At 58.6% G+C, this 16,099-nt stretch overlaps 1 protein-coding gene across 3 annotated transcripts; it reads right to left on the bottom strand.

Moving 5' to 3' along the window:
• Nucleotides 1-4,775: 4,775 nt before the first annotated feature.
• Nucleotides 4,776-11,966, bottom strand: SPATA20 (spermatogenesis associated 20). 3 transcript variants are annotated; one of them, XM_072780096.1, is made up of 16 exons: nt 11,809-11,966; nt 11,495-11,674; nt 11,263-11,327; nt 10,954-11,108; nt 10,728-10,871; nt 10,421-10,622; nt 9,889-10,019; nt 9,688-9,792; nt 9,388-9,462; nt 9,081-9,290; nt 8,803-8,995; nt 8,332-8,500; nt 7,835-8,046; nt 6,274-6,473; nt 5,315-5,395; nt 4,776-5,138 (listed from the first exon to the last, which is right to left on the bottom strand). In XM_072780096.1, the coding sequence occupies exons 1-16, from the start codon at nt 11,883-11,885 to the stop codon at nt 4,968-4,970; spliced, it is 2,370 nt and encodes a 789-aa protein (XP_072636197.1). In that variant the 5' UTR covers nt 11,886-11,966; the 3' UTR covers nt 4,776-4,967. The 3 variants fall into 3 exon arrangements, with proteins under 3 accessions (XP_072636197.1, XP_072636196.1, XP_072636198.1); XM_072780095.1 differs by having other exon boundaries at nt 9,388-9,483; XM_072780097.1 differs by lacking the exon at nt 9,388-9,462.
• Between the last annotated feature and the right edge of the window lie 4,133 nt (nt 11,967-16,099).

Here is a 16,099-nt window from a genome sequence, read left to right on the forward strand (position 1 = left end):
GCGCCACTGCCTCCTCCTCCGGCCGAGACGCGGAGCGAGCGAGCGAAAGCGGCGGCGAGGAGCCCGGCGCACGCCACAGCTGGATCCCTCACTCCAACTTCAAGCCTCGGCCCCGCCTCCCCCCAGCCAGCCCCGCAGCCAATGGCCGCGCGCCGCCGGCTCCGAGCCCCGCGCCCATTGGCCGGCCGCCGTGGCAGCGAGGGCGGGGGCGCGGGAGAGAGAACCACAGCTGGAATTCTGTTCCCACCCCGGAGCCCAGCACCGCCCCTCTCCCCTCCCCTTGCCCCTGGGCCCGCTCCCGAAGGCCGGAGCCAATGAGACGGCTACCCAGACCGAACCCACTTTCCTATTGGCCGCTGGGGTCTCCGGGACTCCCCCCGAGGGAGCCCCGGGGAAGCAGAGGACTCGGCGCCGGGTCCTGGGATAGCGCCGACGGCCCCGGGGCATCCTTTGTCCACGACCCCTGAATTGGACCACAGCCGAAGGGTGGGGCTCAGCTCTGGGCGGGCCTGGAGAAGAGAGGCTGGCGGCCGGGCTGCGGGGTGTGACCAGGGTCCCGGAGGGAAATCCCCACCTGATTAATCGCCCACCCTGGAGTCGAACCGGGGAGCAGGACCGAAGAAGAGGAGGAGCGGAGAAGGATGTAAGGGATGTAGGGGGTAGGGCTTCAGGCTGGGGGTGGGGTGGGGGGATGGTCTTGGGGAACCGGGAGGAGCCGAGGGAAGTCAGGGGCTAGCAAGGTCTGCGTGTGCTTTCCACCTGCCTCTCAGCCCTGTAGACCCCTTCTGCGGCTTTGACCCTGACCTTCTAATCCTGACCCGCTGACCCTAACCTCAAGTCAACACTCCAGCCCCTAGGAATCCTTTGAAGGCTCTGGATTTCTCTCAGGGGCTTAGTGCTTGAACACGTGGCCCCAGACAGGTCATGTCGAGCCCAGGGCCCCCAGAGCAGCTGAGGATGCAGAGAGAGGCTCCTGCGAAGGGACCTGCTGGGGCCTCGACTATGAGGGAGGGGGTGGAAACACGGAGCTGGGGTTTCTGAGTCTTGGCCTGCAAAGTGTCACCAACCCTCCCCGCGCCCCACTCCGTGCCTCAGCTTTTCCCTCTGAGTGCCAGTATGGCTGGGGGGCCGTCCGCAGGACAGGAGCTTCGCGTGGCCGCCCTCCTCGCATGCCTCTGTTCTACCCAGAGCGTGTCCTCGAGGCTCACACGCACGTGCACAGCCCGGGCCTCGCCCCGCCCCTGCTCCCCGAGTCCCCGGGCTCAGCCAGCTCCAGCCCCCTCTCGCCGCCGCCGCCGCCGCCGCCGCCGCCGCCCCCCCAAGGCTGCAGGTGCCCGGAGCAGAGCGCCGCGGGAGAGCTGGGCGCTGGAGTGAGGTAGGTCGGGGAGGGCATCGAGCATCAGACGTCGGGAAGCGCTTCCCACCTCTGGGAAGGTAGACACGGCCGCGGCGGAACCAAGCAGGTCAGTCAATTCTCTGTCCCAAATATTCGGGTCGCTGACGCCACAGCGGAGAGGCAGGGGCATGGACCGGGTGACCTCCCAACCCCCGCCCCCCGACTCCCGAGGCTGCGCCACCCGCCACCCGCGCAGGCCCCGCGCGCCTCCAGCCGCCTGCGGCGAGTGTCTCAGCTCCCTCGCGGGCGGCTCGCAGGGAGTGCGGCGGGGAGGGCCACGCCGCTGCAGCCTCCCGGGTTGCCCTTTCCCCAAATCCGAGCACCGAGTTGTGTAAATGAGGCCGAGCTCATTTGCATTTCATGCTAATGAGCAGATCCCTTAAGTGCCTTTCCCTCCTGGCGGGAGTCTCTGCTCTCATTCCGCGTGTGTGCGGTGCCAGGCTTGAAGTCTCAGCGGTCTTCTGGGAGAGGGGCCTATTTATGGTTCACTCCACGTGTCTGACACCTTCGTCTGCAGTCTGCCTCCTCGGCCTGCCCTTCCCCGATGGGGTCAAGAAGCCCCAGGGCTGACACCGGGACGTAGTGACTTTAATCATCCCTGCTTTGCAAAGGGGATGATGAGCCCAGAGAGGCTGGCCCAGCCCAATGGTCAGGTTTCCTGGTGGTCCACAGGCCTCATGTCTAGATCCCTCATCCAAGCCACCCCTGTCTCTGGGCTGAACTCTGTTCTAGAACATACCCAGAAAGGGGGCAGGGTGTGGGGCAGATACACATTACTTCCCTTGCCTCGGGGCCTGGGGTGACCTGCCACCTAAAGCATCCTGATCCCTGGGCCGGGGGCAGCAGGGGACTCTGACATCCAGTCAGAGATGCTATCTTCACCTGAGTGGGGGGATGGGGAGGAGGTAGGCAGGACCTACAGAGAAGGCAAAAGAAGGGGTGAAACCATCTTTAAGTCTCACCCTTCCAGCCTCGGCTTTGCCATCACCTCCCCAGAGCAGCCTTTTTCAGCAAGTACTGTGATGCTACATGTGCCAAGGTGCTGAGGACACAGTACTAAGCCAGACCAGAATCTGGAACCTCATGGCTCTTCATGTTGCTGTATGTAAGGAAATGATTGTCTGCCCCTCTAGGATCTCTGTTCCCTCAGGGCAAGGGTTACGTCCATTCTGCTCACCACAGCCTCCTCTGCTCCAGTTTGGCACACAGTGGGTACTTAGTAAATCTTTGTTAGATGAATGAGTAACCTCAGGCAGGGAGGAGAATGAGGGATGGGAAATTTCTTGAGGCTCAGTTTCCTAACAAAGAAGTTAGGCCAAAGCCTTGTCTAAGATTTCCTCTGGGTTTGGGGGAGAGCCTCCATATAGGACCTGCTCTGTCAGCCCCTCCAGGCCCCTCCAGCCCTCTCCCCTTTACACCTCCCGCACAGCCTGGCTGGCTCCCTCAGGAACTGAGACAATCTTCCCATCTGTGAGGCGCTCTGCTCAGCGATGATACATCATCCCGTATAGTCACCTCACAGCCTCACAGTGGGGTGGTGGTTGTCCCATTTTTTAGATAAGAAGACCGAGGCTCAGGGAGATGAAATTAGGTATAGGATTTCTCAAACGGTGAGGTCCCATCTTCACTGGCGCCAGCTCCCAGCTCCTCCAGGACAGCCTTGCTGGCAGAGAAAGGACCACACGCAAGAGGGACTGGCCAAGGGAAGAGAGGTGGCAGATGTAAAAGCCCCTATCCGAGCAAGACTGATGTTCAGCTTTGCCCTAGTCAGAAAATGCTAGCTCTCCCGCAAGCCTAACTCTTTCAGGCCCTAACTCCTTCCTTTGAACTGATTACAGAATCCCGTTAGCAGGGGAAGGGAAAGAGGACACAGAGCAGAAGGAAGACTGGCTAGAGGGGTAGGAGACACCAAATGCATCCCCTTTCACAGCCGTGCCTCTACCTCCTGGGGGAAGAGGAAGGCTCAGTGATTTTTATTGTCCCCCGAAGACCACGGAAAGAACCAGATATGCTGAGTGGTCTCAGGCCAGTCTTTGATCTCTCTGGGCCTTGAGTATCCATCCATAGGAGGCCAGAGGTACCTGTCTTGCCACCTCATTCTTGAGGGTCAATGAAACAGAGACAGAGGGTTTTGCAGACTGCCTAGGTTTTCCAGAGCCAGGGCTGGGGCAGCCAAAAAGGCCACCTGTGCTTCCCCGGCTCCACCCTCCCTCCTCGCCGCCTCCCAGACCTGGCTCCACTTGCCCAGGCCTTGGACTTCCTGCTTGGGGCTGAGCAGGCTCCAGCCAGAAAAGGGCCACCTGACCTTGTTGGCTGGAGCCCTAATCCTCTCCAGATGGGCCGGTGGCTTGCACCGAGGGCCCAGCTGCCCAGTCAAAGCTGAGCCTGGTCCCCTGACCATGTGTGGCAGTGTGTGACCATGTGCAGAACTTGCAGGGACACTTCAGTCTCCTGTTCCTGCCCACTGCTGACATCTCCACAAGCAGTGGCCCCATTTGGGTGTCATCTCTAGCAGCTTCTTCTGGCTGGCCGTACTGCTTGGCTCTGGGACTTCAAGGGTACCCAGGCTCAGCAGATCCCCCTCAAGGGTACGGGGAGGGAGACAGCTCCTTCCCCTTTCCCTGCCTGTCAGCCCCATCCCACTACACCTGCCCTTCCCAAAGCACGCTTCCCAGTGCCATCCCAGCGGTGGAAGCTAGATGGGGTTTCTGGGGGTCTGTGAAGATGCAGAGGTCAAGGACAGGGCTCGGGAGCATCTGAAGGGACTGGAGGAGGACACAGAAGAGTATCATCTTTCCCTCCAGCAGGAAGGACTCAGATTTGGAGAAGAATTTCCAACCCAATATATGTTCCAAATGAAAGAGAACCCTCCTTGGACTGGTTGGTATGAAAGCGGGGGCATGGACGATATGACCTCCTGTAGGGGGCCTTGGTTCCATCCTGGGGTAAGGGGGAGCAGCTAAATGGACATCCCAAAATAAACATCCCTGGTCCAAAGAACAACAGCTCCCATGATGTACCGAAGCATATGCAAATGTCATCATTCCTGAAAAATAAACGCTCATATAAAACATCCCCTTCCTTTTCCCCAGCTTAGAACAGGAGACAGGGGGAAGGGGAGGTCAGGATCCTTTCCTAACCCCGCTGAAGGCCAGGCTCAGCCTATATCCCTTCTCCAGGGCAAGGCTGCACCCCAACCCCCAGCCCTGGCAGGCATTACAGGCTCCCCTACCCTGAGCTTCATTCAAGCTGCAATGACCACAGACTGGGGCAGTGTCAGCCCAGAGACCTCTGAAGGTGAAGAAGGAATTGGAGAAGGCAGAGGCGTCAGCTAGAGGTCCCCCCCAACACACACACAAGCAAGGCTGAGGCCCCAAGGTTCCCACGGGATGCTGTTAGGTTTATTCCAGGGTGAGTGGGTGCCCATGGGGGGGATGGTGAGGATGGCCGAGGGCGTCTGGTGACAGGGCGCCCAGGGATGGCCACAGCATGCACAGGGCCCTACTGGGCCTGAGTCTCCGGCCAGCTGGGAAGCTCGGCCTCCTGCCCCTGCCTGACACGGTCGAGGAAGTCATTGGTGTAACAGTTTCCGTAACTCGCAGGGCTCCGTGATGGGCATTGAGCAAGCTTGGTCCTCACACACGTAGGCCGTGGCCCGGTCTTCCAGCCGCCGCAAGGTACTCAGGAAAGGCAGCTGGCGGGACAGGAAACTGGAGGGGTCCCCGTTGGCCAGGATCAGCACCTGTGGTAGCAGAAAAGTAGACAGTCACCTGGGGGCTACTGGGACACTGGCAGGGCCCACAGTGGTTTTCCTCTCCTGGGGCCACCAGAGGAGGGGATAGTGGAGAGCTGCAGAGGGGCAGGGGGGCCCCCAGGCAGGAGAGTTGGGAGGCTGGGGCAGGGCTCACAAACTCTAACCTTGTTAGGGATGTAGATGGAGTGGACACACTGCAGCAGAGCCTTGGTATCCTTGGCCTGGGGATCTCCACAGATCACGATCTGGCCAGAACAGAGAGGTAACTCCAGGAGCAGGGGTGGGGAGCTGGATCCAGACCTACCAGGGGTTCCCTGTTCCCTCCACTCTGCACTATAGCCCCAGGAAGGAACAGGGATGCAGCTGAGCATCCTCCAGACCAGCTGCCAGGAGGCTGCCTCGGATTCAAGCTCAGCAAGTGGGAACATGGACGCACGTACATAAGAACACATAAAGTGATGGTATCCTACACAGCAGTGGGATACAAACCCAGGGAGACGCACCCACAGGTGCAGACATCAGCACACAACACACACACACATACACATAGAAGCAGAGGTGTGCAGGTAAACATGCAAATATAATCAGGGCAAATCTGAACATGGCACATACATACTGGTGAACACACTAGCACACACTCGGCAGGCATGCAGATGCACAGTCACACACCTCCAGAGGCACACATATTTAGACATGCACACCCAGCAATAATGTAAATAGGGATTTGCACACAGATAAGCACATGCCTGCCCACACAATGGCAGCCCCAACCACACAGATACAGAGACAGAGAAACACTTCACCAACCGCAGGGACCCATCTCTAGCCCCTGCCTCCTGCCCTCTCTGCTCTGAGTACCCCAGTAGCAGGCGCTCACACAATCATTTACCCAGGCCAGAGGCCTGGCCCCTCAGATGCACACTCACTTGGATACCTCCACTGCCTAGAGCAGCTCGTATGGATATTCCCATGGAGACACCTGCACACACTCCTCGACGGCCACACACTCACAGACCTGAGCTCTGGGGGACAGCTCCAGGAGCCCCACCCCATGCCCCCAGCCCCCGATCCCTTCCTCTCCCCTCCCCCGGGTCCTAGCATGAGTGCCCTCACCCCCACACACCTGCTTGAGGGTCTGCTGGTGGGCTGAGAGGGCGCGGACCATCTCTGGCAATGCCACAGGGACACGGCGCATGCGCTCGGAGAAGGCAGTCAAGAGACACACACACTTGTCCATCCAGTCTTTGTGACCCGTAAAGCCGTGCATCCGAAGCAGGTTGTGGGCCGACACAGAGTTGGCACTGGGCTCTGCGCCATCCTGGTCTGCAGGGGACAGGGTGGAGGGGGTAGTAAGGGTCAGTCACAGGGTCCCGGGACCCAGCCCCAGGACAGTGACCACAGTGGTGGCGGATGGGGATGGGATGGGAAAGAGTCCACCCCGGCCCAATCCTGCCCCAGCTCTGATGCCCGGCACTTGCTGACCTCTTGCTCTCTCAGCCACTTGGCACGGGGCTGAACATTTGGTCCCCCGGCTCCCCCATCTATGGACTCCTCAATCCAGCTACACAGCTGCTCAGCTGCTCAACCAGAGTGCCATCATCCTTGCCGCTCCCCACCTTTCCCCTACTTCCCACTTCTAATCCACCCAGTCTGCTGGGTCCATGGCCAGAGTAGACCTAAATCTCACCACTTCTACCCATCTTGTACTTCCAGCTTTTCCGCAGCATTTGCCCACCCTCGCTGGGACTGAATGCCACTGATGGCCTCCTGACTAGTCACCCGGTTTCCCCTGCCCCCCTTCGGAAGGGCCTTTTGTCCACCTGCAGTCAGAATGATATTCCTAGAACCTCACCGGACCAGCCCACGACCTACTTAAAACCCTTCAGAGATTTTCACTACTTGCCAGGCCTATAAGACCCTGCAGGGACCCAGCTTGGCCTAAGAGGGCGCCTCCCCTCCACTAGCCTCCGTCCCATCCCCCATCCTCCAGGCTTCTCAGAGTTGTTGGCTAAGTGATGCTTGTCCCGGGTTTGAGTCCATCCCCCTCACAGAGTTAGGTCCCACTGTTGTTCTCCAGCAGGGTCCTTTCATTCCTTCAGCTAACATTTGTGGAGCACCTGCTAATGTACCAGGCCTATGCTAGGCACTGGGGATGATGCAGAAGGAAAAGAAGAAAAGTCTTGCTCCCAAGATGCTTACATTTTGGGGGGGGGGGCACCATTAACATACCAGATGTGTCAGGTAATGGTGAGCAGTACTAAAATGCAAGGGGCCAGGCGCCACTACTCTATGACGCTCCTGTTGTAACTACCCATCTGTGCGTGCACTTTTGTAGTGGTCATTACTATTTATTAGTTGTTTCCCCTGCTACATTGTATTTTGTGAGGGTAAACCTTGAATGATCTATGAATCCAAGCACCCAGTTACTGCTGCCAAGTGTGTTCGTGGAATAGCTCGATCCATCTCTGTATCCACCTGTAAGTTAGTACCAATGCTAGCTCTGTTTCATGCATTAGGAAACAGGCTCTGGAATATAATAAGACCAACTCCAAGTCAATTGGTGAACAAATAATTGGTGGAGATGTGAACCCAGGCTGGCTCTTTACCACCACGCTGCGCTTATGCCTCCCCCAGGGAACCCAAGCCTTAACTGGGTCGAGGTCAGCCCCACACCCACCACTGACCGTCCTTCAGACGCAGGGGCAGGCCAGCCCCTAGCTCAGCCTCACTGCAGAAGTAGCCACCGCCTTGGGAGTCCCAGAAAAGCCTGTCCTGCGTGTCCTGCAGCCGCAGAGCCCACTCGAGCCATGAGCTCTCCTGCGAAGCTTCGTACAGGTCCAGTAGGCCCCGCACTACAAAGGCATAGTCCTCCAGAAAGCCCCAGCAGGGTGGGTTGCTGTGGGGACAGGCATTAGGGAAGGGGCTGCGGACAGGCCGAGGGAGAGAGGCTTTCCCAGAGGAGGCCCTCTACCTGCCCTTTCATTTAGCCTTTAAGATCTATCTCTTGGTGGGTACCTTTAGCCCACTTCCTGGATGAGTAACTGGGCTCAGGGAAGGTTAGAGCTCATAGCCAGCAAATGGAAGAGCAGGGATTGGCGCCTACCAGGAGGGAGGGAGAGGGACGGAGATAGGTCCGCGATGCCCAGGGAGACCGGCCTTCCCAAGCTGTCCTGGCCCTGACCTGTGCTCCACAGTTCCCCCAGGGCCTGCATAGCACGTCCGCATCAGGCGCCCACTGGCCACATCAAACATATGCCGCTTCAGGAACTTGGCACCATTGATGGCATAGTTGATCAGCCTCTCCTGGCCCAGGACAGCCCCAGTCACAGCATAGCCAGACACCATCAGTCCTGGAGGGAGGAGACACTAGACACTTCAGGAGAAGCCAGCTGGACCCTTCCAGGTATGTCCGCCCTGACCCTCCAAGCCCCCGACACCTCTCTGGAGCAGTGGGTAAGAACTCCTGGCTCCTGAGTGTGACCTAGGGTGGGTCACTTCGGCTCTTTAAGCCTCGATTGGCTCATTTGTAAATTGGGAATGATAAACCCGATAAAGGGAGAACTGATATCTAGCAGGTGCCTGACAGATAGGAGGGGCCTCTTGAAGGATAAAATCTGTCAACAGGATCAGGCCGCAGACATGGCCACCCCACCGTTCCAGGCGGCCAGCATCTTGCTGTCCAGGTGTGGCTTTGGCCGATGTTTCCGGGCCTGAAAGAGCTTCTCCAACCCCGTATTGAGCAAGGTCCGGACGGCATCTACGTCCAGGCCAAAGCGGGCAGCGGTCAGTTCCAGCGAATAGCGGACGGTCAGCACATTCTGGCCCTGCAGCTCCCCCTTGGGGTCCTGAGGAAAACAGCCCTGGTGAGAGGGCGTCACCTGGCCTGCTGGCTTCAGGGCCCCTCCATCCCGGACAGCCCAGCATCCTCACCTGACTGGGGCTGATGTTGCCAGCCTCTGTGAGCCCGTAGTGCTTCATGAGGAGCTGGCCCGAGGTCAGGGGCTCGGTGGCGTCCAGCACAGGCTCAGGAAGGAGGTTCTGGACCTCCTTGACCGTCCACACATAGAAGGCCCCCTCTCTGGGCCGCATGCCCCGCTCTGGGGGTGAGTCTGCGTCCTCAGCGCTGTAGAAGCCTCCAGACTGTGGGAAGAGGAGAGTTGGCTGGCCCCTGCCTTCAGGGCGGCTGAGGCCCCGAGCCCTCCTGCCGCCAGGCCCGCCTGCCTCAGTGGACACACACCCGATGACTCAGGTTCCGAGCCACGTACTGCAGGATGCCTTTGGCAACATCGGAGTAGAACTCGTCACCAGAGATCTGAGGTGGGAGGAGGGAGGTCTGTAAACAGAGGTCTCTGGGTGGCCTGGGTACAGAGAGGGCTGTCACCATTCTCCCAGGAGGGTGGGGAGAGAGCCTGGGCATACGGGAGGGGATTAAGGGTGAAGTCAAGGGGGCAGCTACAAGTCCCCAAGCCTTAGAAGGGCAGCCAGAGGTAGGGGGACAGGCTAAGTGTCTTTGCTCTAGGCTGGGTTCAGGGGTCACCTGGAAGGCTTGTGAATAGGCCACTGCAAGCTGTGCCTGGTCATACAGCATCTTCTCAAAGTGGGGGATATGCCACTGGCGGTCCGTGGAGTAGCGATGGAAGCCCTGTGCCGGGCAGGACATGGGGCTCGAGGCTGACCCCAGATTCTGCCCCCACCCCACTACCTCCTGCTGCCCCCTCCAGGGAATGCCTCCCCTCACCTGTCCCACATGGTCTCGGATGCCCCCGTTAGCCATCATTTTCAGGGTGTGCAAGGCCATCTGTTGGGCCCGAGAGCCATCTTGGGTTAGTCTATGGCTGAGCCAGTAGGAGAACAGGAAGTTCAGGATCACTGTGAGCATCAAGAACAGTCACGTGAGAGGATGGGGGACTTAGGGTAGGGGCGCAGAGATTTGGGTGATCAGGAGGCCTTTGGCCAGGCTGGGGTTAGGAGTTCACTCAACAGGCTGTCTCCCTGGACACGCTGGAGGTTAGGAGGTCAGTGGTCAACACAGAGGACAGAGGATCGCTCTCCAGGTCAGTGTCATAGGGCTGCTGCTCAGATCAGAAGTTAGGACTTCACCAGAGAGCTCCTGGCAGGCAGGGGTGGGGAGTGAGTCAGAGCAGCTCTGGTCAGCCAGAGCAGGTGGTTAATGACCAAGCCAGAGGTCAGAAGAGATCGGCCCAGATAGGCATCACAGGCATCGGAGGGCTGGGATGGGAGCGGGGAAGGCAGGGATGGGGGGCACGGACCCGGCGTGGGGAACTTGGGGGCCTCAGCAAAGCCACCATACTCCTCGTCATAGCCCTCATCCAGCTGTTGGAAGCAGCGGCTGTTCATGGTGGCGGCGGATGGTGGCACCTGCCGGTCACCCATGCTGATCTCTGAGCGGGCCAGGAGGGCTGTGGTGACACGCTGGCTGTTCTCCAGCAGGGTGTTCTTGTTCTGCTTCCACTGTAGGAGGCAGGGGCAGACCCAGAGGTCAGCATCCAGTGGGGGGGGTCCTTGCCCTGGACTCCCACTCCCCCACGCATCTCCACTCCCTGGGAGCACACCCACCTGCTCCCGTATCCTCAGCAACACTGTGCGGAAGCCAACTCGGGTCAAGCCATCCTCGGGGGGAAAGTAGGTGCCCCCCACAAAGGGCTGGAGGTTGGGAGTCAACCACACATTCATCGGCCAGCCCCCACCACTGCTGGTGGCCTGGCAGAGAGAGGACGAGGGTGAGGGGAGCGGCCCCCTGTGCTCAGAACACCCCCACCCCCATATGGGGAAGACTACTTACTTGCACGAAGGTCATGTACACCTTGTCCACATCTGGCCTCTCCTCTCGGTCTACCTTCACGCTGACAAAGTCCTCATTGAGCAGGTGGCCAATCTCCTCATTCTGGAAGGATTCCTCCTCCATCATGTGGCACCAGTGACAGGTGGAGTACCCCACTGGAACGGGGCCACGGTGGACCGGTGGTGGTGGTAGTGGTGGTGATAACCAGTGATTGGTTAGAGGTTTCCTGGGAGGCTCCAGGCCCAGAGGACCCTTCCCCTGTCCACTACCGCCCCCTTCCTCCCATCCCAGGGAAGTGGGGTACGTTACCTGAAAGGAAAATTGGCTTGTTTTCTTTCCTGGCCTTGTCAAAAGCTTCCTGTCCCCAGGGGTACCTAGACCGGCAGGGTTGGGCTTCACTGGCTGACCCCAGGATGGGGGTGAGGGTGGGGGAGAAGGGGTGTAGGAGGGGCTGAGAGCTCTGATACCCCCAGAGGGAGGGGGGCAGGGAGAGGGAGGTTTAGGAGGTCGGGGAGGGAAGAGCTTCAGGAGTGGTACTCACCAGTCCACAGGGTTGTAGGCATGTTGCAGGAGGTACGGTGACTTCTCATTGATCAGGCGGTTGGGGACCTTCTGGGGTACGGATGGGGAGCAGTTGGTCCGGCTTCCCTTCCCTCCAATAGGCATGGGTACTGAACTGCTGACTGTCGCACTGCGGTCCTTGTCCCGGGAGGAGCTGCCCCTGGTGTGGGCAGGTGTGTCAGTGACAGCTTGCCACCCGCCTCCCCCCAGCCCAGGCCCACCACGGAGGCCCACAGCACTCCCCCTGCCCCCCCGGCCCCTCTCCTGGAGCCCCCTGCTCCAGGCCCAACCCACCTTTCTGAACCACGGGGGAGACCGCGGCCTTTGTGCTCCCCCTTTTGTTTTTGGGGGGGTGAAGAAAGGTGGCTCATTGGGGGATCCCTGCCAGGTTAGTCTCCCCCAGCCTCTCGGACCTGGCGGTGGGAAGGATGATGACTGTGAGGTCAGAGTGAGTCACAATGGGCAGAATGGAACTTCAGTCTCCATTCTTTCCCCCTCACGGGGCCCCTCCCCATGGTGTCTGCACTGGCAGGTGTCTCTCTGGCCGGCCTGGGTTAGTGACCTGGGCAGGAGGCTGTCTGCTGCTGGTGGCTGGACAGGGCAAGAACTGGAGGGGCAATGACAGGAAAATCGATACAGGGGGCCCTCTCACTCAACATTCACCCCCTGGGCCCTTCCATAAGGCCAGACCCCCCCAGCACCCCCAGGGAGTCAGAAACTGGCTCAGATCTCAGGGGTCCCAGCCTGGGAACCTGGCACTGCGGGGCAGACCTAAATGACAGGCCCCTCCACCCATAAGGATTGGGACAGGTCAGCCCAGGGTGCCCCTGGATAAGGAACATGGCCTGGCACTGGGGTCCAAGTAAGGCTTCCCGGAGGTGGTGTCAGGAGAATTCCGGGGAGCTGGCCCTGCAGCAGGAAGGCGGGGAGTCGGATGCGGGATGAGGGGGATGAGGGGTTGGGGAAGAGGGGGCGGTACAGTCTGGGCCAGGTCGCGGGAGCAGTAAGGGTGGCGCGGCGTGCTGGGGACCAGCACTGTGATGCGACAAGCGGTCCCGGGCCCCTCGGGCTCGCGGCTCGGCCCACTCACCGGCCCTTACCGGCGGCGGGCGGGGAGGCCCCGCGCGGCGCGGGGCAGCAGGAGGCCGCGGCCCAGCCAGGCCCGGGCACCCAGCACGGCTGCGGGCGGCCAAGGCGCGGACGCTGCGGACCGGGAGGGAGGCCCAGGCTGCGAGGGGCGGGCCAGGGCACCCACCGGGCCGGGCCTCCCGCCGCCGCGTGGCCGGTCTCCGCGCGCCGCCCGGTGGCCGAGCGTGGGATCGCAGGCCGGACGGCGCGGCCTTGGGAGGCCCGGGTCTGGGCACGGAGGGGGCCGGCTGCGCTCCGCTGGGCTCCGCTGGGCTCCGCTAGGCCTAAACCGGCTGCCCGCGGGACAGTCACGCCTCGTGAGAAGAACATGCAGGGCTGGGAGGATGTCAGGGCCATTGGATGCCAGAGCCTTAGGTCATTTTGTCCAACCCTTGCCCATTGTACAAATGAGAAATGAGGCTGGAGGGACCCCTGGGTGACTCAGTGGTTGAGCGCCTGCCTTCGGCGGGGGGGCGTGATCCCGGGGTCCTGGGATCGAGTCCTGCATGGGGCTCCCTGCATGGAGCCTGTTTCTATGCCTCTCTCTGTGAGTGTCTCTTATGAATAAATAAATAACATTTTTTTTTTTTTTAAGAGAGAGACAGAGAAGCGAGGCTCGAGCAGAAGGCATGTATCCTCCAGGCCCACCCAGCCAGAGAGCTTTGACTCTGCCTTTCCATTTAAAGATCCTGGGCACATCCCACCCACTCCAGGAAGGCTTCCCTGAATAATAACGACAAGCCAGCTCTGTGTCCTATCATATACTTTCCACACTTATCTCATTTACTACATTCAGCCAATATTTATTGAGTGCCTACTGCCTGCCAGGTGCTCTGCTTAGGTACAATGGTGGGTGGAGAGAGACCAGGCTCCTGCCCCTATGTTGCACACAGTCTGTTGAAGGAGACAGAATTTAATCTGACAGACAGACACACACACACACACACACACACACACACGAATGTACAACCACCCACTGTGAGAAGTGTCATGACTAAAACAAGGAACCTGATCTGGTGGGAGAGGCGACGCAGGAGAGGCTTCCCTGAGGAAATCACATTTGTGTAGCAGCCATGGAAGAACGAGAGCACGGGGTCCTGAGAGAGGGTGTCGGGGGGGTGCTGGGGAAGCAGGCGGAACTGATGTGCAAAGGCCCTGGGCATAGCAGTGAGTCAGGGCTGAAGAACTACGGAAGGCAGGCATGGCTGCAGGGCAGAGAGCAAAGGAAAGAGACATAGGAGATGACGTGAGTTTGGAGGAGGGCAATTGTCCAGGTCCTGGAGGGACTCATGAACTGTGAGTAGGAGTTTTGGTTGTTGATGAGAGAACAAAGATGTTCAAGGGCTTTGGTCAGGGAAGTGACTGTGCACTTTGGAAAGGTCCCTCTGGCTTCTAAGTGGAGAATGGGCAAGAGTGGAAGAAGCAGGATTGGTTAGGAGGCTGTGGCAGGACCCAGAGGAGATGGTGGAGGTTTGCACCAGGTGGAAGTGGAAGTAGTGAGAAGGGTCTGGAGGCCTGTAGAGGAGAAGGCATCCTCAGGATTGGCAGTGAGGGAAAGGAAGATGTCAAGACTGGTTTGCAGAGTAGGGCTTATGCTGGACGGTGAGGCCATTTGCTGAGGAGGGGGCATGGAGAGGCTCAGGTGGGAGCTCGAGAGGTCATTTTTGGACATGTTGGTTTGAGGTGCCATTGAGATATATGTGTGGGGAGAACATGGCTCTGGAACAGAGGAGAGGTTTGTAGGAGGAATTGGGGCAGCGGGGAGGGTTCAGTGTGTAGACAGTGCAGGCATGGCAGGGACCATCCAGGGAGCAATGAGAGGAGCAAGCTCAGGTCTGGGCTCAAGGAACTCAGGAGCGCACCCATGAAAGACACAGACAGAGAATCACAGGAGGGTCAAGGGAACACCAGGAGAGGGTGGTGTCCCAAAGGCAAACGGACAGAGAGTTGCAAAGAGGAAGGGTCCTCACGGTCAGATTCTGGAAAAGCCAAGTGAGATGGGACAGAAAAAGGTCAAATGACTTCAGCAACACGGGAGTCATTGGCTGAACTTGGCAGACAGTGTTCAAGTGAGGTGGGGCTGACAGCAGAAGCCAACTGGAGTGGGTCAGGAGGAAGGGAAAGAAAGGGGATAGAGAGAGGTGGCATGGGTGCTTGAAGTGAGGGGAAAGATGGAAAGACTTTCAAGATAGATGAGGCTAATTATGATAAATATCAAGGAGAAGGACTTGGTTGACAGAAAGCAATTGATGACGTCAAGGAGAGAAGAGATCTCTGAGAAGGTTGGGGTGGTGGCAGAAAGGTCAGCAGGCCAGAGGGTCTGGTAGATGCTCCCTGGAAGGAATGAGATTAAGATCAGAGAACAGGAAGCCTGCCTGGAATGTGAAGGAATTTGGGTGATGACGAGCCCAAAAGCGTGACCATGGGTAAGGGTAGCTGAGAGGTCAAGGTCATCTTTCTGATTAATGGAGTCAGGTGGGGTTAAGGAAGATCTGGGTGAGGAGATTGTGAGCCAAGAGGGCAAGCATGGTGAGAATGAGGTGGAGCACAGCCCCAGGCAGAGGAGGCAGGACAACCCAGGGACTCCAGCCTCCAAGAAGGAGGCTCTTAGAGGAGGAAAATGGTCCAGAAGGAGCTATGGGGAAATAAGGCTACCCACCTCTTCTTTGTGGGGGTCAAGCAGCATCCCTTGGGGGTCCTCAGAAAAAGTCCACAAGGGAGAGCCAGCTTAGAAGAGGAGGGCCCAGATAGGGGAGGGGTGACTGGTGGGTGAGCTACCAGGAAGGATGGAAACCTCCCAGGTGTGTGTGACAGAAGACAGACGGGGGCTGGATTCTGGGTGCTGCCTGGCAAGACCAGGAATGAGGGTATGACGGGCTCATTGCTCACGGGAGTCTCTGAAGAGGGTGGGCCCTGGGCCAAAAGGACACTGCATGGGAGGAGCCACATAGCAATCTCCTAAGGAAGGAACTCTTGTTCCCACTTGACAAGTAAGGAAATGGAGGCAGAGTCATAGAGAGGTTAAGTAATTTACTCAAGGTCAGGGAGCATAACCACTTATTACTAAGTGATTATTATTATTATTATTATTGAGTGCAAATCTTGGAGCAGAGTTGTGAGCTCTGTTGGTCTAATTCCTAAGTAGGAGCTCTTGTTGGTCCTGCCTGTAACAGCCATAGTAGGACTCCCTCCTTCCAAAAAAAAAAAAGGAAAAAAAAAAAAAAACCAACCCAAACCAAAGTAGCTCCTTTTGCCACATCCTCCTTCCACTTAAGAAAGAGAACAGCATCGTATCCTCCCTCCACTTTGGCGTTTCTGCTCTATAGAAGGCTATTTTCCCTCAGTGACCCAGAAGGGAGTGGGGGCTGGGAGCAGGGCTACTACAGGGCCAGAGTCTGAGCCCTGAGGACAAATTAGTGTCCAGTGGTGGAAGAAAAGGAATGGAGGGTCCATGGTG

Source organism: Canis lupus, chromosome 16, assembly GCF_048164855.1.
Source record: "Canis lupus baileyi chromosome 16, mCanLup2.hap1, whole genome shotgun sequence".
Classification (NCBI taxonomy): domain Eukaryota; kingdom Metazoa; phylum Chordata; class Mammalia; order Carnivora; family Canidae; genus Canis; species Canis lupus.